We start from the raw sequence: 24,262 nt of genomic DNA, 5'->3' as shown, positions 1-24,262 counted from the left end.
CCAAGTTTTCATGTTAGTTTAGAAAATGCTGATTTCAAAGAATGGGGTAAAAATCTGTCCTTTTTTTTGGCTTTTCAAACTTGCTTTGTGTACAAAATAAACAGCCTGAAAAATGAAATTAATACGTAATTGTCTTGTATTTGGTAATGAAACACTGGTATGGAATAAACAACGATAGCTATTTAGACACCCCCACTGGGTCTGTGGAGAAAAGTAGTAAATGCCCTGAAAGAGTAGCCTGTTTAAGTGTGTGTGAGGAATGGGAACAGTTTCCTGGGTGTTGCCCCTTACAGTTGCTGGTAGTGAAGCACTCCTGAGAATCTGGAGCCTGTGGCAGTTGACATTTTTATTTAGTTAATTATTTTTACATCTGTAACTTTAGAATGAGCACTACACAGGGGTAGCTCTGTATTTGTTGACAGGAAAAAGCAAGATGATAAGGAGTATATAATGTTCTGATGGTTTACCTCTTCCCCTCATCTCTCAGCTCTTAGTAGCTCTGAATATGTACCATGCGTCTGTCTTCCCAAACAATGAGTAGCACTCTTGTGCAAGACTGCCTTGCTCAGAAATTATGAAAGCTATGCATCAAGCTGCTCCAATGGGAGCATTCTTTTTGTTGTCTCCTCTGGAGAGACTCTGGCCTCGCCTTCTGGGGTATTCATTTGTGTTGTCCTCTGGAAGGACTTTGGCACCTCCTTTACCATGCTAGTTAAGGCCATTGCAAGATTTCAGATCTTCTCAGCTGAAAGAGTTCTACTTCTAAATCCCTGTTCTTAAGAGTCCATTTTTCCTTTGTAGTTGGTTTGGCCCCACTAAGTGATCAGCACTCTCTGGCTGCTGTGTGGCTGGGAAGGGCAATAATCATCACTGCCTACAGCTGGGGATTAGTTTTAGAAGAACTTATTGAGACTTTTTAATCAAATACAACTGTGTGGGAGAATTACTGCCTTGTGTAAAAGTTGGTCTTGGAAGAGAGGTCTTAGACTAGAAATGCTGCCCATAAAAATTGTGTGTCTTTATACGTTAGGCTTTCAGCACACTGTTTTGCACTACTGCTCCGCTTGTATAGTGCTGTACATACACTTGGCTTATAAACAGAACTGTACACAAAAGCAGGTACTTCTGTACCATTTGGTGGTGGAGAAATTTAGCTCAGTTTGTATATTTATAAAGCAATGTCACGCCCAACTTTGCCTTTGAATTTCTGGTCTGCTTATGCTCAAAGAGCAGAGATCCATCTGGAGAAGGTGTTCACTTTCATATCAATAAAAATCTGACACCAAGTTCTTCAGGTAGTTGATGTGCTTATCAGCTATTTGCAGGATTTGATGTAATGTTGGAGGCATATCACACATCCTCAAGTTCTTTTTTCAGAAAAGCAAGCTGTCTTGCAACCTAAAGCAAGGAAAATATTTTATTATAAAATAATAAAACTCTTCATGCTATAAGGCTTCAGATTGTTGTAGAGCTATTCCAATCTCCCTTTCCTACACTGATGCTAAGCAAAACCTTGCCCTGAAACAAAATAAGTCTTTTACTCCTGAACTTCATTTGGGAATAACTGCCACAATAACTAACACTTGCTAGGATTTGTGAAAATTAACAGCAATAAAACTTGTGATAGTCTGAGACACCAGTAACAATGCAGCAGGTCTTGGCAGTCTGTTGCTTTTAGCATACATACTTGCAGAAAGTGCAAAACCCTGAAACCTAATTGTAGTAGCTTCCTTTGACTGTACAGATCATGCATTCCAAAATATAAAGACCAAACCCATCATATATTTTACTCATGAGGAATATGTAAGTAAATTAAAAACCAAAAAAAACAGTATGGCTAAATTAAGCTCTTAATACTGTATAGTACAAGACTTCTCATGCTGGAACAATGTTTTGCACAACTTAGAACCTTTCATTCAAAGCTCCTGGCATATTACAGTGGGATTTTAACACTATTTTGAGGTTTAAGGCATAATGAGATTCAATAATTTTACTCTGCTGTTGATTCCTTTGTGTAAATACTCAAGAGCAGCCTTAATTCCAACATTTTTTTTCTTTTAATACTTCAAACGTACATTCAATGACTGCATGAACTACTGAGGTTGAAGTATTAATTGAGGAAAATCTCCACACTGTGTTATGGATGTGTACAATAAAGGGAACATACCTCATTTAGTGAATCCTCCCAAGATGAGTCACAATGACTGCCATTTGCCTGGATGTCTAAGATGATATTAGGGATCCAATTTCCTGGAACAATGAAGCCAGCAATCACTTGACATTGAATGAACAAGGAAAGGTAAGTGGGGGATGTGAGTTGTTTAGGGATAAAATGTTATTCTGCCTTCTGTTCTGAAATCATTTCTGTTATTCTTTAAGGGGGGAAAACAGGATTATTTAGGGGCTTGCTGGATGAACTATATTTATGTTAACTAAGTATTTGAAAAATGTTTATGTATTTAATGTGTATGTTCTGTCTCTCTTTGGAAAGATGTGCTTTCTCCTTCTGAGCTAAGATGGATACTGGATTATATTGTACATATGAATTCATTTAAGGAGGGCTCAATCTATAATGTTTAATTACATGACTGCTAATATTCTGCTTTAGTTAAGTCCATGCACCTGTAATATTCTTATCTTACCTTTCTTTTTTGTTCTGCCGGCATGATCTAGTGCAGCCTTCCGAAGTTTCTGAACATATTGTATAACTCCTGTTAGTGGTATTCGCTGATCATTTTCATATGCCGTTATAAAAACTGAGGGATAACACTGTTGAAAAAAAAAAAAAGGTTAGATACATCACAACTGATTTTCTATTCAATTGAGTGAGCAGGTTTTTCTCCATATATCTTACTGTACTACTTGTTATGGTTCATATAAAATGTATCTATTACATAATTATCTGTAGTTGAAAAAACATTTTACTTTTATCAGTAAATGGGAGAAGTATTTTGGTCTGACAAATGACTAATTAATATTAGGGGCTCATCTGCCTGCAAAAGGTAATCAAAAACATTGTATTTCTGCTGTTAAAGGTCTGATATGTGACTGCTTGATGCTGATTACCACCCAACCCCCTCTCTTTTCCCCCCACCCCCCCCAAATAATCACGGAATGGTAAGCCTTAAACAGAAGTAGTTGAGATTTACTTTTGCAAACTCTTTTTACACTTCAAGTTGTTTTTATTTAGCAAGATTTTTTATGAAGCTATGTAACACAGGTAGCACCTCCTCAAACAAAGATTTCCTCTGATATAACCATGTCAAAGCAATAGCTCATTTTCTATTTCACTGTTTGCCTCTAAAGGATGTTTAATCAGTAGAAAATACCTCCTTTCTGCTTTGGCAAAGTATGGAAAATGCAGTAAAACAGCAGAAAGCCCCCAAAAATGAAGAACATATTTTACATGTTGAGGTTTGTTAGACGAGAGAGTATGTGGCAGTCCTGTAACAAAACCAGCTTATGAAATCTCTTATTTAATGGAAGGCATTTGGTTAATGCCAGTAGTCTCTCTGACTCAAATATTGCTAAGATTATTACTGAAATAGCTTATATTTTTATTAATGGTTCATTTTAACACAAAGAAGCAGCTAAGTTTTAAAATGCTGGGTTAGAAAGCTTTGAAAAGGTAAAACATTTTTTTAATTCTAGTTATGTGTTCTCTATTATTTTCCTATCAAGTGCTACATGTTTATTCCTGTAGTATTCCACACAGAATGGGTAGCTTTACCTGTGGCTTAATATTGTGGTAAGGACAGTAGCTTTTGATATACTTCATACATTTTTCATCTGCTAATGGATTTCCCCATTCTTCTTGTTCTTCAATTGTCAGTGGGAGATCAGTTTTCATCATTGTGTTTAGAACATCTACGAAAGGAGCCTTAAAAAATATTAAAAAAAAAAAAAAAAAAAAAGTTGGCAAACAGGACACCAGACTTCAAATGCTCAAAAGTCAAGGCTTTTTCAAATGAGGAACGAGATTTAGAACACTTCAAATTCTGAAAGAGTTTTCTTAAAACAAGATGTTCTTTAGTTTGGTATTTTTGTTTAACATCATAACGAGTAAGATGTCTGCAGTACCTTACCTGTAAAACCATGGCTCTGATAAGTTCTGGATTGCTGTTGCACAGGGCTCCTGCAAGAACTCCTCCAGCACTGGCAGCTGCTAGTGCTGTGTATTTTGGCTGAGAAAATCCTAGTTCGTGCAGCAGCATGATGCAAGCCTTAAGGTCATGGAGACCTTTGAGTTTGTTATGCTGACATCCATCTTTGTGCCAGCTATGGCCTAGCTCTCCTCCACCCCTGGAATTTAAAATAATTCAAGTTGGGAGTTTCTTTCAAAAAGAGTACAGAGCAAAGCTTCAGATAATAAAGGACAGCAGCAGCCACAGAATCGCAAAAACATAGTTTGCCTTTCCAAATAACTTTTCTGTGTTCCTGTCTTTACCCTCCCTTACAGCTAAAATACACAACCTGCAAACAAAAAAAAAAATCCTTGCATGACTTGTGAAAATGTAACAGCATAAGGGTGTTCTAGGACACAAGAGCACAAGGACACAGAACTTGCAGAAAAAGCATTTTAGGAAATATCATTGTCAAAGTAGCCAGTACAAAATAAAATAATGATATTATCTTTTTATACAGGAAATTATTAAAATGATAACTAAAGCATTTTCCTTTCTTATAATGGTATCACTAGATTTATTAACAAGAGTGAAAGAATATTATTTCCTAGCTCCGTGCCAAGATGCTCAGGATTTCTTTGGTGCAGCTTAAAATTTGAGAGTGTCAGTAAGTTTTTCTTTCTGTGAATTTCAAATACTACAGGAAATGGTGGTTTGCTGTTTTTTTTTTGTTGTTGTTGTTGTTTTTAATACTCACAGATTTTTTTTTTAAACTAAATTTACTTGTATTCCTTTACATACAACCATGAATTTAGTTCTAAGCTACCTAAAGTTTCCTTATTCAGGTTTCAAGTTTAAAATCAATCAACTGATTAGTCTGCCAAAATTCATTTTTGGTACTCTCTAGGATTGACTTGCACTGTAAGATACAGGGATACTTACAGGGAGGAAAAACTGCACAATACTGAATATATTTGTTTGCTGAATTAGTTTTGGAACTATTATTTATAACGTGTTCATTCTCCCCTTTCCTTCCCCTCCTTAAAGTGATACTTTTATTACCTTTCTTTACCTAATGAATTATCTCAATGAAAATGTGAAGTCTGTTGTATATAGTGGTTTTATAAAACTAATTTGTTCGTAGTTAAACTAAAAACAGAAGATTTACTCAACAGAAGAACAGAGGCAGCTTAAATGTTTAGTTGTTGCTGTAGAAAGGCAAATGGTTTTCAGAAGGCACACACTGAATATTAGTACACAAGGCCCACAGAAAAAGAGGGCAGTAACATATACTGCAATTTGAACATGTTATCAAATATTTTTGAGTGAAGATGAGATGAAAAGTAATGAAATTTCAAAAAGATTAAAACTTATACACAACCATACTGTTGATTTAAATAACCTGAATACAGTATGTAGTTGTAAAAGTGTATTTTCTTCCCAGAGCAATTTTTTTAAAGGGCTTTTAAAAATTCTAAAGAGATGGAGGTGAAAAGCATGAAGACTTAAGATATAGCTAAGCAGAGAAAAAACTTCTCTATCTCTTCAGTTGCACATCAAGAAATATCTGTATTTCCCACAAACGAAAATCTTATTTCTATGTTATTTCTATTTGACTTACCTAACATGGCAATATGCTAATATCCAACCCGCTTCAATTAACAACAGCTTCTCTTCTTTAAAGCTCATGTTCAAATCTATGCCATAAGCTCCGTATACATGAACTAGAAGTGGTTTCCTGTGTAGCTCTTTAGAATTCGTATTATGAAAAACTGTAATTGGCACCAAAGTTTCATCCTGGAAATGAAGGAGTATTTTACAATAAAGGACATTTCAGAAATCTCAATGACACATGGCAATGAAAACTTCAATTATTTATTTTAAAATGTGTTTTTTTTGATTACAGTAATTTTTTTCACTTAGATTGTACAAAGCACTCTTGAAAAATAAAGCAAGAGACTGAACCTCTGCTGTGTAGGCTTATGGATGCAGAATATAAAATTCATTTAAGTGCAACACCTGAGGAGTTTTTAAACTACCAAAGCACCCAAGTCTTCCTTTCCTCTTTAACACTAAGAATATCTATGATTAACTAAATAGTTTACCACTTACTGCAGCACAAACTCTTTATTAACATCACCAATTTTTTAAACGCAGGCTGTTAAAACTCTCTCGATCTATACTGTGTAGATGGTTGTGGGGTGTCCTTTTCAACTGCTGGCATACTTTTCTCATTTATCATAGAGAACGTGATTCCATACATCAGCTAGGGAGTCTAAGTTACGCTGTACTAAGATTCTTGACTCATCGTGTGCTGTTATCTGCTCTAGCATGCCCAGATCAATGAAAAAATCTTATCACGACTCTTTCTTGTTCTTCTCTACAGCACTGAAGAAAACACCCACTGGTAAGTAAGTATAGCACCAAATGCTCTTTTACATTTTTAATCTCTATTCCCTGCCAAATGCATTTTCTATAAAAGGGTGGGGAGGAAGGGAAGAATAAAGGGAATGGGAAAAGGACTGGAAAATCTTACCTTGCTTTTAGCTAGTAAACGTGTAGTGTGACAGTTGGTAATAATTGGTACCTCTTGCACAGCTTGTTCAATGAGATTATTTTCTTTAAATGAATATGCAAAACGCTTGGGGGGGTGTACTGGGGAGGTGAGCTGAAAATAGCAAGTGCTGGTGGTATGTTCAGGATGGGATTCCAATTCAAATGCACAGGCCCACGCAGGCAGCTGAGAAAACACAGCATTTCAAGTGAGACCCTTACGCTTCTTCTATAAATTCTGCTTAGTGTGTCCTTCAGAGGAAAAGATTTTGAATAGCAAGCTAATTACCTTCAGTTTCTACGTAGCCCAATCTTTATTTCTTTTAAATTCAGTAATATAACAGTCATAAAGTGCGAGACTTTGGTAAACTTTTCACCTAAGGCCATTGGATGAAGTTTGTTAATGAAATTGAAAAATAAATCCAAATTAAAAACCAGTTTGAAATGAACATTAGTGCAGATTTTTTAAAATTAAAACATTCTTTGAAACGGTTCCACATGGTTTTTAATTTTTATATCCTCTTTCCCCTCTGATTTCCAGTCGTACTTCACCATGTTACACAGCCAAGTCCATGTCAGTTGTTAGGCTTTTGCTGTGAGTTAGCTCAGTAATGCTAAGCCACTGAAAACCCCTGCCTCTTAACTTTGTTCTTAGTGCCAGCCATTGTGAAGAACAAAACCTTTTCCTGGCACATTTACCCTCAGACACTTACTGCTATTGTATTTAAGATTTTTAACTCCACTAAGAATAAAAGAAATCAAGATTCATTCTTTGAGAGCAGCGGGGACATAGTCAAACCCTCTGCCAGGCCACTGCTTACTTGAGTTAGCGTGCTAGAGACTTCTGAAATGGCAGCTAAAGTCAAAGTTCTCCAGAGTAACTGCAGACCCTCTCTGAATAAATAAATTAACTAAGACCATTTTCAAAAATGAAAGGTTTCAGAGACCATAAAGTACACTCTGTTAAAAACCTTTTCTCTGTAGCAGTTTTATAGAACCCAGTACTGGTAGCTTGTTGCAATAAACTTGCAAGTTCTTCAGACAGTATTTCTCAGGCAAACAGATCAATCAAATATTTCAGCTAAGTGGTCTCCAGAAACCATGGTTTTTAATTAAGTCACCATATTTATATTCCACAAGTATCTAGCAACAACTAGAGACAGGAAGAAATACTCCCCATAAATTGTACTGCAATACCCAGGTTTCCCATTTATTATTCCAGCAACCGTATTTGTCTTCTGAATGTTCTGATCTGTCTTCTCAGGGAGGGCCAGGCTTACTTCCTTGCATGGGCTGATGACTGTAACCACAAATAAGCCCAGTAAAAGTTATCTTTTGCTTTATAATCTTATATGATTTTTTTTTATTATTTATGATCTTATATTTAAAAGAATTAAATTGATCCTGTGAGATGTGTTCCGGGTGGCCCTGGACTAGATGAACTAGTGGTTGGACTAGATGATCTGCAGAGGTCCCTTCCAACCTCAGCCATTCCGTGATCAAGTACTGCTGGAAAAAGACCAAGTTGCCCGAGGAAGCTAAAACTTACCTTTATTGATTGAACTGAATGTGAAACAAAAGAAATCACATTTAAGTAGAGATGACCGGCATTCTGCAGGAACAAAATACAGTGATCACTGAACATTTCCAAGTCTATTAGCTTGGTTTTCTCTTCCAGTGCATAAACTAGCTGCCAGTTCTCCATGCCACTGGAACTTACTGGTGCCTTCATCAACTGTAAACACAAAATACAACCTTGTATTACTAAGATGTAGTAAGAGTTATGAGACGTACAGACATACAGCTGATCTTGTGCAACATTTTAATTAGAAAAGATTGTGTGTTTTTTTTTCTTCCTGACTAAAACTGTAAGGTTTTAAATTTGCTTTACTTGGGCAGAATGGAAAAACAATTCAGTAACTGCATACATATTGATAGCAAGAGAGATCTGTGTGACAGATGGTAATTATTTTTTACAACCCCATTTGCAATTGAACTATGTTGCTTTAAGACACTTCGAGTATGCTGGAAGGGAGAGGGCAGGGTAGGGGTTTTCCACGAAGGCTGCTTCTGCTGCCTATTCATCTAAGCAGGCAGTCTCTCTGTTTAAATCTCATTTTTTCAGCTCCTTCTGCCATGGTTCTCTCACTTCCTCTGCTTATCGTACCTGATGTCTCTCCAGCCTCCCCCTCCAAAGTTTGCTGAAAGTGAGCTTGGGAGCAAGGAGTGGCTCTGCACAGACATAGCAGGCAGGGCAGAAGTTCTTTTTTTTGCTTCTGTTCAGTCTGATCTTTAAATACAGGGGGGAAAAAAAAAAAAAAAAAAAACTCAAAATAACTACAGATAATTATTCTTAGTTATGCTTACTGAAACCTACCCCTTTCAAGTTTAAAATGTCTTTTAATTGTCCTTGGGGAGGTCACCTGAAAGCTCCAGTCCACCTTTCTTTCACAAAGCAATAGGTTTATACTATGGAGGTGACAAGGCTAAATCCAGTCTGCTCTAAGACTGCCTTTTCCACTCCTTCTTATGAATTTCCACTGCTTGCTCTGTACTGGCACAACTACTACTTATTAAACCCAAGTGGTGAACTTGTTCAACTAGCTGATCCAGCATAAACCAACCTTATTAAACAAGGAAAAAAAAAAAAAAAACACCTGTACTGGCTCAGCCTCCGGTCACATGGGTGTTAAAGGTTTTGTAAGGAAGACAGGATCATAGCAAGCTGTTTTCCTTAGTAAAGGGTTTTGCTTCAAAGGGAAATACTTTAAAAAAAGTAACACCACCGAAGTGTGTATATATGTATATACTTGATATACTCTTATATACTACAATGTACAGACTTGATTTGGTACACAAAAATGGGCAAGTTGGATGGTGTTGATGGAAGTTTCCCTGTCTGGCAGTCAGCACTTCGCAGCAGTGCACTACGTACAGGAGAACACAAAATGCTGCCATCTGAGCAGCAAGGCATTTCCTCTCAGTAAGTTGTGTAGTCTTAGTTACCAAGGGAAAGTTGCCACTTGAAACGTTTTAATGTGATTAGGAAAACTGATATGGATAGAAGTAAATTTATGGAACAATTTCTATCTAAATACATTTGCAAAAGGAAGCTCAAATCTTGTAAGGGCTTTCAGTGTGTCCAGTGGCACTGCAAATCATTTGGTTATTGAGATAAACTTAAATTTTAAGAGGGCAAATAACTGGTAAAGAATGCTCATTTCTTGACATTTCCAAAGAAATTAAAAGTGAAATCAGCATGCTACAGGCAAGACTCGGATAGTACTGTAGTTTTTGAATCCATGCAGCAATCTTTGTAATTCTCTTGAATTATTTCAGTAAGCTGTGAAGCACAGTGTTAAAACCCAGCCTTACTATTTCTATCATCTGCAACGGGCATCTGAATTAATCTTATGACTCTTACTATCCGTTAAGATTACCTTATATTCTGCAGGTTCTCCGTATGTAGTGAGAATATACAACTCATCATTTCTGTGCTCAATGTGGTAAATGACACCTTTTGTTCGTGCTTGTACAAGAACAGGTGACTTAAAAGGATGTCTACAGTCAACCAGCCAAACTTCTGAGGTTGTCTTGCTGTTGCTGTTGATAGTGAGGAAACGCCTATCTTTTGTGCAGTATATGTCCACAAAAAATCTGTAAGCAATAATAATAATAATAAAGCTTAAACCTGATTAATAATCAAAAACCATATCAGTTAATCCAGAATCATGGGCTTCCTGCTACAAGGTAAGAAACGGCATGCCTACAAGTAGGCTGGAAAAAATCCAGACCACTTGGTTCCAAACCCACTTCTGCAGCATTTATTTCAGCACTCAAAACCCAACAACTTTGTATGTGGAACCTGAAGTCTGCAGGGAAAGCAGTTCAGTTATTCCCCAAATTAATCCAGGTTTTTGCGTCAGTCAGATGGATTGGAAGGTCACAGATGTATATGCTTTAAAATTCATGCAGAAATTTCTATTGAGCTAGTGACCTTATTTCAGAAAAAAAAAGTTCTAAAGAATAACTTAAATTAAAATTGATACAGAACATCATGTGGAAACAGCAAAGTAGGAGCTTTTATAAAGATAAATTGATAAAAAGCCTGTTACTGATTTAACTTTCCCCGAAGTAAGACAAGAAGACAACTTGGAAAAAAGAAAAAAAAGCAATAATGTCTGTATAAGACAAGACAGACAGTGTTGAAGTGATAAAGCTGGAAACTAGGAACTGTTTAGAAACTCTACTGGTTTTAAATGCTTCTAAAATGTAGAAACAGGAAATAATGGTAACCAGTGGCTGGATATTGAACAAGTTCAGGCTGCAAGTCAGATTCAAATTTCTAAATAAGTCACACAAATTAATTGAAATGTCACAGCTTGGGACCTAAGAGTTTCTTTGTCATTTTTAATCTTTAAGATGGGATGTTTCTACACAAAGTACGTCCAACATACAGCTTCAGGAGATATCATGAAGAAACTGTAGGGTTGTGGACTGTACTTTGCATTATACAAATCAGATGCAAGACTGCAATAATGATCCTTCTAGACTTCAAAATATTTGAATGGTGAAAGAAAGGAAGCTTTGGATAGTATTTTCAGTGTCTTTAATTATTTGCAGGTGGAGAAATTCCAATTTTATTTTGGTACAATTGTTTTGTCTAATTGCACCCTCTTGATGTTTTTAAGAGGACAGAGACAGCAGGGGTTCTCAAGTCTGCAAGGAATCAGCCTCCTAGCTCTCTAGTCCACACAAATTTTGGCAAGTGTGGCACTGCCTTCAGTAGAAATTCCAACAGTCCGGCTCTGCTGACCTTAACTCTAAGAGAATCAATCTGAAATGCAGGTTACAGTTCTCCCCAAGGTCTCTGGCCTTCATATCACATATGAAACATATATCTAGCCTTTTTTTTTTTTTAAGGAAGTCAAGCTAATGTCAGCTTGTACAAAAAATATCTGATTGCAAGTAAAAGAGTTGGTGATATGTAGAACAGAACTGCTTAGTGGCAGTGCACAAGCCCGTCTTGCCCTTCTCCACAAACAAGTGTGTTCAGTCATGAGCTGTACTAGCACATGAACCTTTAGAGTAAGTTTCTAGTAGATTTACTGTAATGACTACGACCTTCAAAATTATGCCAGCAGTTTCCTTGTGGGGAGATGTCAAGCCAGTGCAACTTGATTTTAAAATAATATGCAACAACTACAGCTGGAATAAAAGATCTGATTTACTCCATCTCAATTGCAGATTTTTTTTTCCAGATGAATGTATAGTTGAAATTTCTTTACTGAATATGTTACTTGAATTAAGAATACTTACAAACATTTATAGTATGCCGTACAAATCTGTCATTTTAATGCTACTTGGCCGAAAAACGAGTTATGCACTCAATTCAGCAAGAGCCCTCTTGTCTTCCAAAGCCACTGCTTAAAGAAAGGTTATTGAGAGGGTATTCAGTCAACAATAGTTCTCTCTCTGGGCACGCTGTAATGATTTTGCTCATCCATTACCCAGAGCAAGGATTAGCCTGAACTTCTATGTTTTTTAAAAGATGTATCAGACATCAATAGCAGAGAAAACAAAATGAAACCCCCAGTCTGATTTATCCTGTATGAAACTGTCACATACTCATTAAAGGACACCCTGACCCGAGACTGACCTTGACATTTATAATCTTAGCTGAACTCGTGAGGTAACAGAGAAAAGTTAAATCACTGCTGATCACATATCAAGAGGAGACAAAAGTACATTCTCAGACTGTATTCGGCAATACTGAACAAAACTTACATGGCACAGCAGAACAGAACTTCAACATGTCTTCTACCATTTGAAGTGTGGTATAGAAGAACATGTTTTCCAAACCAGTTGTATTTTACTTATTAAATACCATAGAATATGCAAAGGACTTATTTTATTTTAGATGGGTATTACCTTGCATCTTGCTCTGTATAAACCAGCTCAGTATGCTTCTGTTTAGTGAAAGTGGTCATAAACACATCTTGGCATTTAAGGTTCTTCTGACTTGTGTAATACAAAACATCATTTGTAACCCATTCTGGAAAAAAGACAAATGCATGTCAAACTGGGAACAGTACATGCTATTGCTGAGAGAAAATAGAGCTCCATGAACATTCTGAAAAAGGTGGGTTGCAACTGATGTGGAACTGAAGACAACACTTCTACGTTCCAGAGGCTGGGGTACGCCACAAAAAGATTTTTCCATGTTTTCTTTGAATGCCACGTATCTCGTAACATGTGAAGGGAAGAAAAAAAAAACAGGGCCCAGGAAGATGAAGCTCTTGATGCTGTCACGGTCCTGGAGGTAACAGAAAAATAGGAGATATGTGGATGTTTAAAGCTGCACAGGGCAGCAGAGATTTAAATAGTCACCCAGACAATAGAGGATATGAGCTCTGCACTGCTGCATGTGGCTGCAGGGAAAGCATATAGAGGAAAACAATGATGCATATGTCCCATGGGTACTCCTAAGATAAAAATACTCCAGTTTTCTGTGCTTGCATATGTGGTAATTACCTAGAATGGTAAATTCTTGCCCTGGCCAGGCAAACTCCTTATTGCACTACATATCCTTGATGACATCTACCGAACTCCAAAATACAAGCTGTTGAACGTTGTATAATCTGTTGTGCTCTTTTTGCTATATTCTTTAATATACTATTTAAAAAAAAAAAAAAAAAAAAAGATTTCTCTTTCATTTAGGTTTACTTCTGCATGTTTTCAAGAGCAATGTAAAACTCCCTCACCTATGCTAAAAGAGTTGACTGAAGCCCTAACTGAATTCATTGGGCTCTGAATGGTGACCCACATCCTAGGGTCTGCCTGAAATTCCAGCCAACACTTTGTAGTACTTAGTATTTGCATACTTTTAAGCTAAGTGCTTACAGCTATCAGTGATTTCAGTTCAATACCTACATTTCTCAAAAAGATCCTTATATTGCAAACAGTTATGTCAGTAAATTTTTAAGGAGGCATACTGAATTCAATAAAAAGAATGATGTGCATGAGTGTTCAAACATGTATAAATGCTTGCTTTTATAAAGAAGGAAAACTTGCATCATGAAAGGAGTCACTCACTCATATCAAATAACTTGTAATTTTGCAGTGTGGAGGAACACATCTCTCAAATGAGAAATAGTTCAACAGCTGTAAGGATTAAATCTAAAAATGTTACTTCCTTACTTTTTATAAAGCACTACTCCTATTATATGTAGACTAAGAAAAATGCTTTGAAAGTTGGTGTGATCTACAGGATATTTATAAATACAGCTTACCAAAACTAAATACATTTGGAATGACTTTTTCCACGACAGGGAAATCACCAAGTTTCATAACAACACAGGTTGCTTCTTCAGAATTTTCACTTTTTAAGCTGGTAGCCATGTATCTCTGATCTGGTGAAATTCTGATCCGTTGAATAAAGGCATCATCAAAGCCAAGATCTTCAGCACTGAATAAAATACGAGCATTTCCTTCATCTACTACATGAAAAAATAAAAATAAAAAAAATCCTTTAATTAAGGCATGTCAAAATGAACAGTATTTGTTAGTACCTATGTTTAATAAGTCTGCTCACAGTATTCATAAGCATACTGCTGGAACCAGGTATTTGTTTCGTGAGACACCTGCAAATGCAGTTTGTCAAAATGAACGAAATAAGTACTGCACTCCTCCCCTTCCCCAAAATGTTGTTGGTATAACAAATATTTGAAAAGTATAGATACTGGCATCTAGAAAATGTATTAAATTTTAAAGTTCAGATACCTATAGTATGTGGTTTTACTAAAAATAATCAGTTTTTTTTTTTTTCATCCTCTCTGAAATAAAATAGGCCTTTTTTAAAACTTTAAATTAGGACTCTGAGAAGAAGTGGTTTTTCTCTTTCCTTTCTAGAAACTTGCCTCAGTTTCAGTATATGTTATTTCCTTACTCTTTTCATCTCACCTTTTCAGAGTCAAGATTTTAGAATTGTTCACCAGTTGTTAAAGAATGTTATAATTTTTATTTTTTTTTAAAGAGCAATTAAGCTTTAATATAAGAGAAGTATGCTGATGATACATGCACAATTATTTTAACAGTTGTACCATGCTAGGAAGAGAAAACCCTTACCATCGTCTGCTTTTGAAAGAAATATGCATCCATTCTCCTCAAAGTACACACTCTCTCCAACCTTAATCTGTTCAATGCAAAACAAACTTGTTTCAAGTCCAACAGCCAGATTATGTCCTTAGAAAATCTATATTCAGTGTTCTGTACAGCACAGTTGTATGTAAATCAAAGAAAATAGCACATAACAGAAAGAGGGGAAAGAAGGAATTACATGCATCAGAAAGGTTCTTTCAAAATTAGTGTGTACTTAAGCAACCTAAACGTGCTCTAAATTTAATCAATGGCTGAGATGACCTGTACCTGCTCTTCTAATTTATAATGTCTTATATTCTTTATCAAATATCAGATTGTTGTTGAACCTTTTTTTGTCTTTGACTATGGTGAAATTAAGGTCAAATACACTATCGTAAAGTGACAAGCTGTTCTAAACACATGCTTTTACTATCCATAGCTATTCAATAGTTGAAATTACCACCATAACCAGTGAAATAGCATTTTATAACACGAATGACTTCACTGCCATTTGTACGCAACGATGGAAAATGTTTGTATTTTTTGCCACTTACCCGTGGACTTTCCGAACTGAGTGTATACTTCTTGTGCAATTCTTCTATTTTTTTCTTAATTCTTTTTGCCATAGCTTTGTATCTTCCTGAAATTTCATTCCAGTTTTTCTGCTCTGATTTCAGAAGATCCTTGTACAAAAGCTCTGGTGTTGTTATAGATGCTATTTTTTTTCTTTTGCAAGGGATTTCTGTCCCTTCCTGCTAAATAAGGAAAGAAAACAAAGGCTATAAGCCAGCAATCTGTACTCCAATATGAATACACTGAGGCAATAATGATCTTTCCTGAGCTACAGACCCACAAACCAACTTTGCATTATTACAATAGTACAAGCCATTAAAAAGAACAACCACAGTTGGAAGGATTCCTTCAATTCTTCCTGGTATTTTAGGGATGCATTCTAAATGAACTCTACTTAACACATTTACTGAGGTTTCCTTTTCAAGTTTAGGGTACTTTAATGTGTGTTCTTAACTGATTATATGTAAGTATGTTTGGTTTTGTTCTAAAACTAGTTTTCAGTTATCTTTATTGAATTCTATTATTTTTTTCTTCTTCAGGAGTATTTTTTTTTCACCTTTTTCCTTTCGTAATGTATTATTTCTTATTTCCTTTTCTACATAGCAATGCCCCTACGCTGCCTATCCCTGTAGCTAGGAGTCCTAGCAGCTCGTTCTGATTCTTTCTTCACCTCCTCTAAAGGGGTAGTCTAAATGTCCATAAGGAGCAGAGCAAAGTGAAGCAGTGAGCTGATAAGGGTTCTGCAACAAGTTTTTATCAGGAATAAGCTCATGGATCTGGTTTTGCACAATCCATGAGCTGCTATATTCTGCTACTTCATTGCCAACAAAGTTGTGTCCTTTGTAAAAACATGAAAAATGTGTTAAAATTGCTAGAACAATGCTAATTCTTTTTGCTTACTGTAAAATGTCATTTGGTCAAACTATGCTTAATATGTATTACAGTACGCAACACTGCATAGGTCACATGAAGGAGCATTTTATAACTTTCTATGTAATATGTTTCTGAACTTATAAAGCTGTATACACTTATAACCCATCCTTACTTTGCAGCAAGAACTGTTGGCTTGTTTCTGGTTTGTCCTCACAAATGGTTGAGATCTGAAATGTGAACATTAGCAGCAGTTCCTTCTCCTTTCACAGGCTATGTCTGCTTCAACTACTAAGCTGCCTATAGACATAAACTGCAACATAAACTGCATCATTCATGAGAGCATGAGTGTTCACTACCAGTTCAGTCCAGGAGTTCCCTAGGCCTAGCATATCAAATCAGAAGCACATGTCAAACAAACCATGAAAGCTCTTAAAAAAGCTCTAGGGGAACTCTGTAATTAGTTAAGGTAAGTCAAGTACCTTCCTTGAAACATTAGTATATGCTGATGGCACAGACATAGCAACATGTTACATTATGGTTAAAAATAAGAGGGTTACAACAAATACTTCAAACATAATCTTTGGGTTAACTTTGAAGAAACACTGTTAACTTAAAACAATTTTTGAACAACTACACAGACATCTGAAAGTATGTCTAAGATAAACCAATGCAACAGTCTTAACATGACATTTATGGCGTTTATGTGTTACACATATAAATCAGTTTACAGGTGGGCATACTGCAGTAAACTTATTTTTCTGCTACTGTTAGAAAATTCTTAATTAGAAACACAGGAGCAGAAGATCTGAAATTATTTCAGCCCATTTTATGACTGTGTGATACATTACCAGTGATTTACACAATAGTTATTTAGAGAAATAAAAACAAGTGCTTTTTAAAGTACAGTTTTTCAAATGTGTACATGATTGTGAGAAGTCATTATATTTTAGTATTACAATATGGTATAAAATGTGATTTACTGATCAGGATACAAAAGGCCAAGTTTTTCTGAGCCACCTCATGGTTAGGCCTAGTGTCACCAGTTTGGACACTTTTGATACTAGCTGATCTTTCCCTCCTGCCACTTTAACTCAATCTTTCTCGAAGATCCTTTCATTATTATTTTACAAATTGCTACAGCAGGAAAATCAACCCAAATGTAGCTTGACATCAAAGCAGTACAGGAAGCTGAGCAGAAGTATGTGTCTTTCAACATAAGTGAAACCCTAGTATTTATTCTTCTGCTTCAAACCCTTTAGGAAGAACATATTTCCTTGACTTCTGAAAACTATGGCTGGCTTCCTTAACAGATGCATCAGGATGGCTGTTGACATTAAGGTTGCACGTAAACTTCATACCTTGCAGGAAAAGAATCTCCATGGCAGGATGCTTCCAGGTGGCACAGTGCTTCCTGACCAGTCCAGGATGTGGCATTTTTTTTGTTTTAATTTACTATAGAGACGTATTTTTTGAAGATGGTTGTCCTTAGAGCAGTATTTGACACTGTAGCTCAGCCCTCGGATGAAAGATTTTGCAGTCCAACACATGATGTCCGAATCTTTTTCTTGGCAGTCACCCTGAAATTTACGAAGATCCCAAACTCCTGATCACTTGCACTATGTGAAACATACGTGATATAAACAGAAGGTAAAACTTCATCTTTCAAAGACTGCTTCATGAGGCAAATCAGACTGGAAGCATAAAAGTGAAGCTGTTTCTTAACAGCTGATACACGCAGCTCAGCTTGCACATTCACCTGCCACGCTGCTCCACAAAGTGGGTCCAGGCAGCTGGAAGTTTAGCTGTAGTAGGGAAAGGCAGATGTAACTGCACAGCTGCTTAAATGCTGAGGAAGAAGAAATGAACAAGTTTTCGGGAAGTTGACTCTTTTCTACTTTAGAAGCACCACGTAACACCAGAATCACTTTATCCCAGGCGGGCACTTTATGAAAATCAACCCACTCGCCAGGAACACGGGAAATATCCCACCTATTTCACAGCCCTCACCCCTTTTACTCCCCCGGCCGGGCCCCGACCCTTCCAGCCCCTCACGACGGCGGCGACCCCCGCAGCAGCCCCTGTCCCGGCGGGGCCGGGCTGCCCCGGGCTAAGATGGCTCCGGCTCCCTCACAGCGCTGCCCGGAGCCAAGATGGCGGCCGGGCGCGCTTCAGCCAGCCGCTGATGGCAGCCTGGGAGCGCTCGCATCGCTCGCGTTTCACTCAGGGTTTTACCCTCAGGGCGCTGAGGCTGCGGGAGAGCCGTGTTGAGGTGTGTTAGGAGCCGCAGCGCTCCCGAGGAGCCGGGCGTAGCGCAGGAGAAGCGCCGCGCCCCTCGCGATCCCGCAGCGCTGCCCTAGGGAGACACAGGCAGCGGGCACACGCTGCTGCCCTCAACAAAGATGGCCCCCCGCGTCTTCTTCCCGGAGCCCGGCCGGTCCTAGCACCCGCTGCGGGCTCGGCGGCAGATCCCCGCCGCCACTCTCTCGCCCTCCCGGCCCCGGGCGCTCCCTGGTGCTGCATGGCCGAGCCCGCCGGCTCCCCGTGCCGCCCCGCCGCGGGCAGGCGACAAGCGACCGGTGCGGGAGCGGCGAGAGCCCGCTGGAGGCTGCTCGGACAGGTAGGGGGAGCCCGCGGGCGGGGGGGAGCCGTGCCGCCGGGATGGCGGCGGGGCTCTGAGGAGGGCGATCCCCGCCCTGCCCGGGGAGGGGGGCGGCACGCTGAGGGTACTAGGTGGGGTTTGGGGAGTTCTAGGTCGTGCTTTGACACTTGCCACCGCTGCTGGACTTGGTTGGCAGAGTTAGTAGCAAATGCCTGTCTGCTGACTCCCTGCTCCCTGTCAAGCAACAGCACGGGGAAGTGGGGAGCGATCCAGCTGGGTGCGCTGAAAATTGTGTTTTACCTGATGGTGGCCTGCCCAGCAGTGCAGCCCTGCCTGGCAGGGGCGATGGGTGCAAGGTGCTGGGGAGAACGGAGCAGCAAGTGGTCACCTCATCGCTCCTGGTGAAGAGCAGCCTGTCAGCCACAGCCTTCAGTGCTTTCTTGAAGCCTTTAAGAGAAAGGCGAGGCTGTACGTTGAAAATGATCCTTCTATAGATAAGCATATGCATGAAAACTTAAAGATCTCAATCTGTTTGTTTGTTGTTACTGGACGTGACGTTTATGTCCCTAACTTGGCCTCATGCAAATGGAACTCATGGCGAGCTCTCCCTGTGGAGGCGCGGTAGCGGTAGGTTCTTGACATGTCCTTTGGGTTTGTAAATTCTTGTTCAGCTGGACAAACTTCTCCTTTGTGATGTGCTAAAGCAATACGCTTTTATTTGTTTTCAGTCTATCACCTTTGGCATATCCCTGTCCCTTAAAATCATAAGGAACTTTTCATAGAAATAGGATGAGTGTGTGGAGATGTATGTAGCTGTTCGGGGAGAAGGTTTCTGTTTCTCCATCAGCTACGTGCGTCTGTGACCTTTTCCTCTGCAGACTTTTTTTTTTTTTTTTGGATGTTCTTTAGCCTTTCTGTTGATTTTTACATGGTACAATGAGCAAGGATCAATTTAATCTTACTGGTACATCCAAAGTAAAAATCAGTTCTGTGCTCTTTACCATAGTGGTGGTGTTTAGGTCTATCTGTGGACTGGAAGGAGGTATCAACCTCTCTTTATATCTGTCTTTAAAGGAGCACTGTCCATGTGTTTCTTACAGAGCTTTTAAAAATGCCTTTCATACTGCTTATAATAACACCTTACTTGAAATAAGTTCAGTGGTGTGTTTATATATTGAATTTGCTTTCATTCAGTGGGTACGCAGAGTGATTTGCTACGGTAAGGATGCTTGAGTGCGTGCTTGCTGATTTAATTAAGAAGAAAGCCCTTTAATCAGGTATCCTATGAAGCTAGTGTAAGGAACCAGGGGTTTGCATAATTACTTTTTTTTTTTTTTTAATTAATAAAATGTTTTATATATACTGAGTTTGGCAATATACTTCACTTGTCAGAATCAAGGAAGATATTTTTAGTTAAACAGAACGCTGAGGTAAGGTACACGTGTGGTGTGCATTATAAATGACTGGAATAAAGTCTCTAAGGCTGCATTTGAGCTCTGCCAGTCTATGCAATTGATAGCATTAGTCAGTCTGTAGTCTTTAGCAGGGATTTGGAGAAATAGGCATGTGCTAAGTTGCTCCCTACACATACACTTGCTTCCTATAGAAAGTTGAGTGAAAACTTTCCTGAAATCTCCAAGTTCGAAGTATTTACCCTGCCTATTACTTTCCTCTTGCTCTTCTTCTCACAGCCATCCTTTCTTCGCATAGGAGCCTTGCTCACCTGCTAATGCACTTTAGTTTCCAAAATTGAAAAATATTAGCAGAAGTGAGGATAGTGCCAATTTTGGGGCTGCGTTAAACTTGCAAAATGAATTTTTATTCTCTTACACTCGTGTCTCTGTGAATGGTGCCTGCGCTCCTGATCTTCTTCCATGTTTTTGTTGGTCTTGAGTTTGTAAATTGTTTGCAGTTGAATTAAACTGTTTGGTAAACACACTACTTGTAGAACCAAATAGTGCACAATCCTAACAATAATATTTAGAGATAGTATAGTTACAGCTTACACTGTAGCTAATTACATTGAAACTTTATGGCATATAGAAAATACCCTGGCCTGGTCAGTGCTATAGAGCTGAGTGGAGTTTATACCACACCAGCTGTAACTGAATGTGGCTTTTAGTGCTGTTAGGCCGTACGTGAGGAGATACAAGAAATGCAGTGAATTTCAGCTGATTGCCTGTGTTCTTATTTTTGAAAACAGATCAAATATCTTTAGCCTTTGTAAGATGTTCTAAATATGATCTAAATATTGTTATTGAATACCAAGGGCAGTGTAATTGGGATCTGAAGTAGTCTAGCGTCTTTCTGAAATGGTACAGTTTGGTAATGCTTTCTGGACTATTTTTTTTGTAATGTCTTGTGTTTTAATGAAGAATTAAGGGTGTTTTTTCATGGCCTATTTATACATGTTAAATATAATGGACACTTTAAATGGAAATGCCTCTTTAGAGGAGCTTTATGTCTGAGAATCAGTGACACATTTGCTAGTTTACCAACATCTATTTGGAAATGTTCTCAATGACCAATACTGGAAAACCTCTAGTATTCTTGGGTGAGGGTGGGAGATCCAGCTGAGCAAATAGTCTTTTTTTAGTCTTTTTTTTTTTTTTTTTTAAATTCTTTTAGAAGCATTTGAATGGTGATCACTTACAGAAATTCTAGGAGTATCCTACCAAAATAGTTCATTTCTACTCATATCATTGGCTCATTTATGTACGGAATTTTAAAAACATACTTTCCACATTCCCCGAGATAATGACTAATAACTGCTGCTCAGGACTGAATGAAATAGTGCTGTTGTGCCTTTCTATATAGGGCTGTTTTGTTGTTCTGTTTCATTCCAGTTTTACATCCTGGATTCATGCTGGATTTATTGAGCTCCAGTGTTTGGATTCACCTTTGGTCACAACCCCTGTCTCTGAGTCCAGCCAACTCCTTTGTTTTCTCTGGTATCTCATGAGTTCAGGGAGCCCAAAGGTGTTGGAGGAGCTTGTTACCAGATAGCTGCTGCTTTTTGTTTTCCTTTTGGAAGTACAGCATGCCCATTGAACCAGGTAGGAACAAACAAGCAAGTGGGCCATCGGCTCGTACAGCGCAACAGGCAGCGGTGGGCTGCTAGAGCAGTGCTGGAGGGTTATTGGGTTTGATTTCATTTGAGTCTGAAGCTTGCAGTGCCTAAGCGTGAGTCAATCCATGCTTTAGTTTGAAGATTTGCAAGAAAGCTTAGTCTGCAACCTGGAAAAAACACCTGTATTTAACTAAGACTTGACTGTGTTTCTGGCTCCAGTCTACTACAGGTAAAAAGTTGGCAGATTGGTGAAATGACTTGGCAGTTACAGTAGCAGAATATGTCAGAGCTTTGGGTCTCAGGCTTGTTTTGGTTAATTACAAGGTGTTAATCTTCTGGATGGCATCCTTTGCATATTTTTGTTCATGTCATTTGTTTCCTAATTAAGTAGGAGGAATGGATGGTCATGTTTTTTTTTTTTTATTTTATTTTTATTTTTATTTTTCAAGGTGTGTATATGTGGTCCTCTAATCCTGGTTTACTGCATTTGTTCTGGTAAATGGAGAAAAATCCTTGCTTGCCTTAAAATTCCCTATTGCTAGGTGATGTTAGAGAGGGTAAAACGTGCACATTTGGAACAGGGAAAAACACAGGGTAGAAGTGAGCTTGCACTGTTTGGTTTGTTGTACTTGTTTTTAGGGAACATGATTGATGGGAGAGCATCTTTCATTATAGAAAGTAAAATGTTCTTATTTATGTAATTAATTTCTGTATGCATGACCTGTGTACAAGTTCAACACTTGTGTACAGCTGTAAAGATCTTGTGCAGAGGGCAGAGCCTCTGTATAAGAAAGGAAGATAGCAAAGAAAGGGAAACAAGGCTCCTGAAATTTTAGGAAACAAATATGTGGAGAAACTCAGCTCAAAGTTAATGAGGGAGGGGATGAAGAGGCCACAGGTCCCAACCAAAGAACTGTGGTGTCTGGCAATGCCTTCCCTACCATAGCTCTACTTTGCCATCACAAAAACCTGGAGATGTGTCTGTTCTGCTGAGAAGCCTTTACCTTGCTTTGGTATCAGGTACTGCTTGTACAGGTCCCTGGGAGAGACTCATTTAGAATGGCAGCGTGCAGGAAATTGGAGAGATTCCAGTTCACTGGAAGGGCATCATGAAATTAGAGAGGACCCTTTCACCCTTTTCAAAATATTGTTCTAACATTAGCTAGGTTTGCCACCTTTTTTTTCTTGATGCTGTTGTTAGTGGATTATGCTGTAGCAGCACCCTGTCTTTGTAGCTTGTAACAAAATTGTGATGCTTTTAGGAGCTGAGAAAAAATACTTTGATCCTAATGTAAAAATGCAGAGTTACGTATAAATAATGCAACACGTTCTTCCTTTGTGCTCTGTTTTCTCAGTTACATTTAGGTTTTTAGAAGATTTGACCTGCTGTTATAATTTTCAGATCTTGGACCACTTAATTTTAATTTGAGGCTGAGAGAATCATATTCTTCTGAGGACTCAAAAGCTCATGAGATTTTCTCTAATCCCAGAGAATGCATTTTACAGAGTGGCTTGAAGATACCCCTGCAGAACAACAACAACAAAAAAAAAAAAAAAAAAAAAAAAAAAAAAAAAGAAAAGAGGAAAATGTTGTCACTGCCAGATTTTTTTTTTTTTTTTTGGGCATGTTTGTAATGACTTAATCTCTTCTTTAAGAAAGCCCCAGAACAGCATTCTCTTCTAAAAATCAGGTCTTGGTGGTTTTCTTTAGTTGTCAAGGTGGTCTGTTTTGTTTCTGGACATGCCACTATTACATGAAGGCCTTAATTCTGGTAGCCTTTTAATTTGGTTCTTCTTTTCTGATGTCTTTGTGATTTTCTTCATGTGTGTATTTTTTTTTTTTCATGTGCTATACAAGCAGAAGAAATAGTGTGGACAGCACACAGCCATCTTTAATATTTTGATAAAAATGCCTGTGCCTTTCATATGCTGGGACCTGCCAATGAAAATAGATCCAAAAGCAATAAGCTGGGTGCATCAGACCTACCATTAGAAACTAACAGCATAGCAAATACAATTGTTCTGCTCCCATACGTAGTACTTCCAAGTATTCTGCAAAATAATAGGTCATGGCACCAAATTGTAAGGCTGTTGGATATGAGTGCCTTTCCAGTTAAAGCACGGTTGACAAAGGTTGGGCGCAGCAAAAAAAGAAATTCACTGACCCGTTATTTTCTTGTAGGCATTCAGTATGCAAAGCTTCCACTTCAAGATTCATAAATCTGGAGAGCTACTTCTCTGACCTCAGGTTTAGCTCTAGTTGGCTAAAACCTGTAAAGTGTGGCATGTTCCTATTTAATAGAGCTGTCCCATGTAGCCCTCCCCATCTCT

At 38.2% G+C, this 24,262-nt stretch overlaps 2 protein-coding genes across 2 annotated transcripts in view; one reads left to right on the top strand and one right to left on the bottom strand.

The window, feature by feature from the left end:
• Positions 1-12: 12 nt before the first annotated feature.
• PREPL (prolyl endopeptidase like) lies at positions 13-18,261 on the bottom strand. Its single transcript, XM_084283873.1, has 14 exons — positions 17,621-18,261; positions 15,371-15,571; positions 14,805-14,871; positions 13,970-14,176; positions 12,609-12,732; positions 10,118-10,334; positions 8,227-8,412; positions 6,661-6,864; positions 5,746-5,921; positions 4,086-4,302; positions 3,731-3,880; positions 2,643-2,769; positions 2,168-2,250; positions 13-1,398 (listed from the first exon to the last, which is right to left on the bottom strand). The coding sequence occupies exons 1-14, from the start codon at positions 17,807-17,809 to the stop codon at positions 1,351-1,353; spliced, it is 2,196 nt and encodes a 731-aa protein (XP_084139999.1). The 5' UTR covers positions 17,810-18,261; the 3' UTR covers positions 13-1,350.
• A 126-nt stretch (positions 18,262-18,387) lies between these two features.
• Positions 18,388-24,262, top strand: part of CAMKMT (calmodulin-lysine N-methyltransferase) — a 220,857-nt gene continuing 214,982 nt past the window's right edge. The window contains exon 1 of the mRNA XM_084285012.1: positions 18,388-18,879. Coding sequence (XP_084141138.1) covers positions 18,781-18,879 — 99 coding nt within the window. The 5' untranslated portion in view covers positions 18,388-18,780. The remainder of the gene's footprint in view (positions 18,880-24,262) is intronic.

This window comes from Netta rufina (genome assembly GCF_964035555.1).
Source record: "Netta rufina genome assembly, chromosome: 3".
NCBI classification, from domain to species: domain Eukaryota; kingdom Metazoa; phylum Chordata; class Aves; order Anseriformes; family Anatidae; genus Netta; species Netta rufina.
The sequence above is the reverse complement of the archived record's forward strand: the minus strand, read 5'-3'. Positions and strand labels throughout refer to the sequence as shown.

Coding starts and splice junctions, on each gene's coding strand:
- PREPL (XM_084283873.1), bottom strand. CDS start 17,809: ATGTGTTGGACTGCAAAATCTTTCATCCGAGGGCTGAGCTACAGTGTC. Junction 10,335..12,608: donor TATACAGAGCAAGATGCAAG/GTAATACCCATC, acceptor TATTGCTTACAG/ATTTTTTGTGGACATATACT. Junction 5,922..6,660: donor GTTTACTAGCTAAAAGCAAG/GTAAGATTTTCC, acceptor CTTCATTTCCAG/GATGAAACTTTGGTGCCAAT.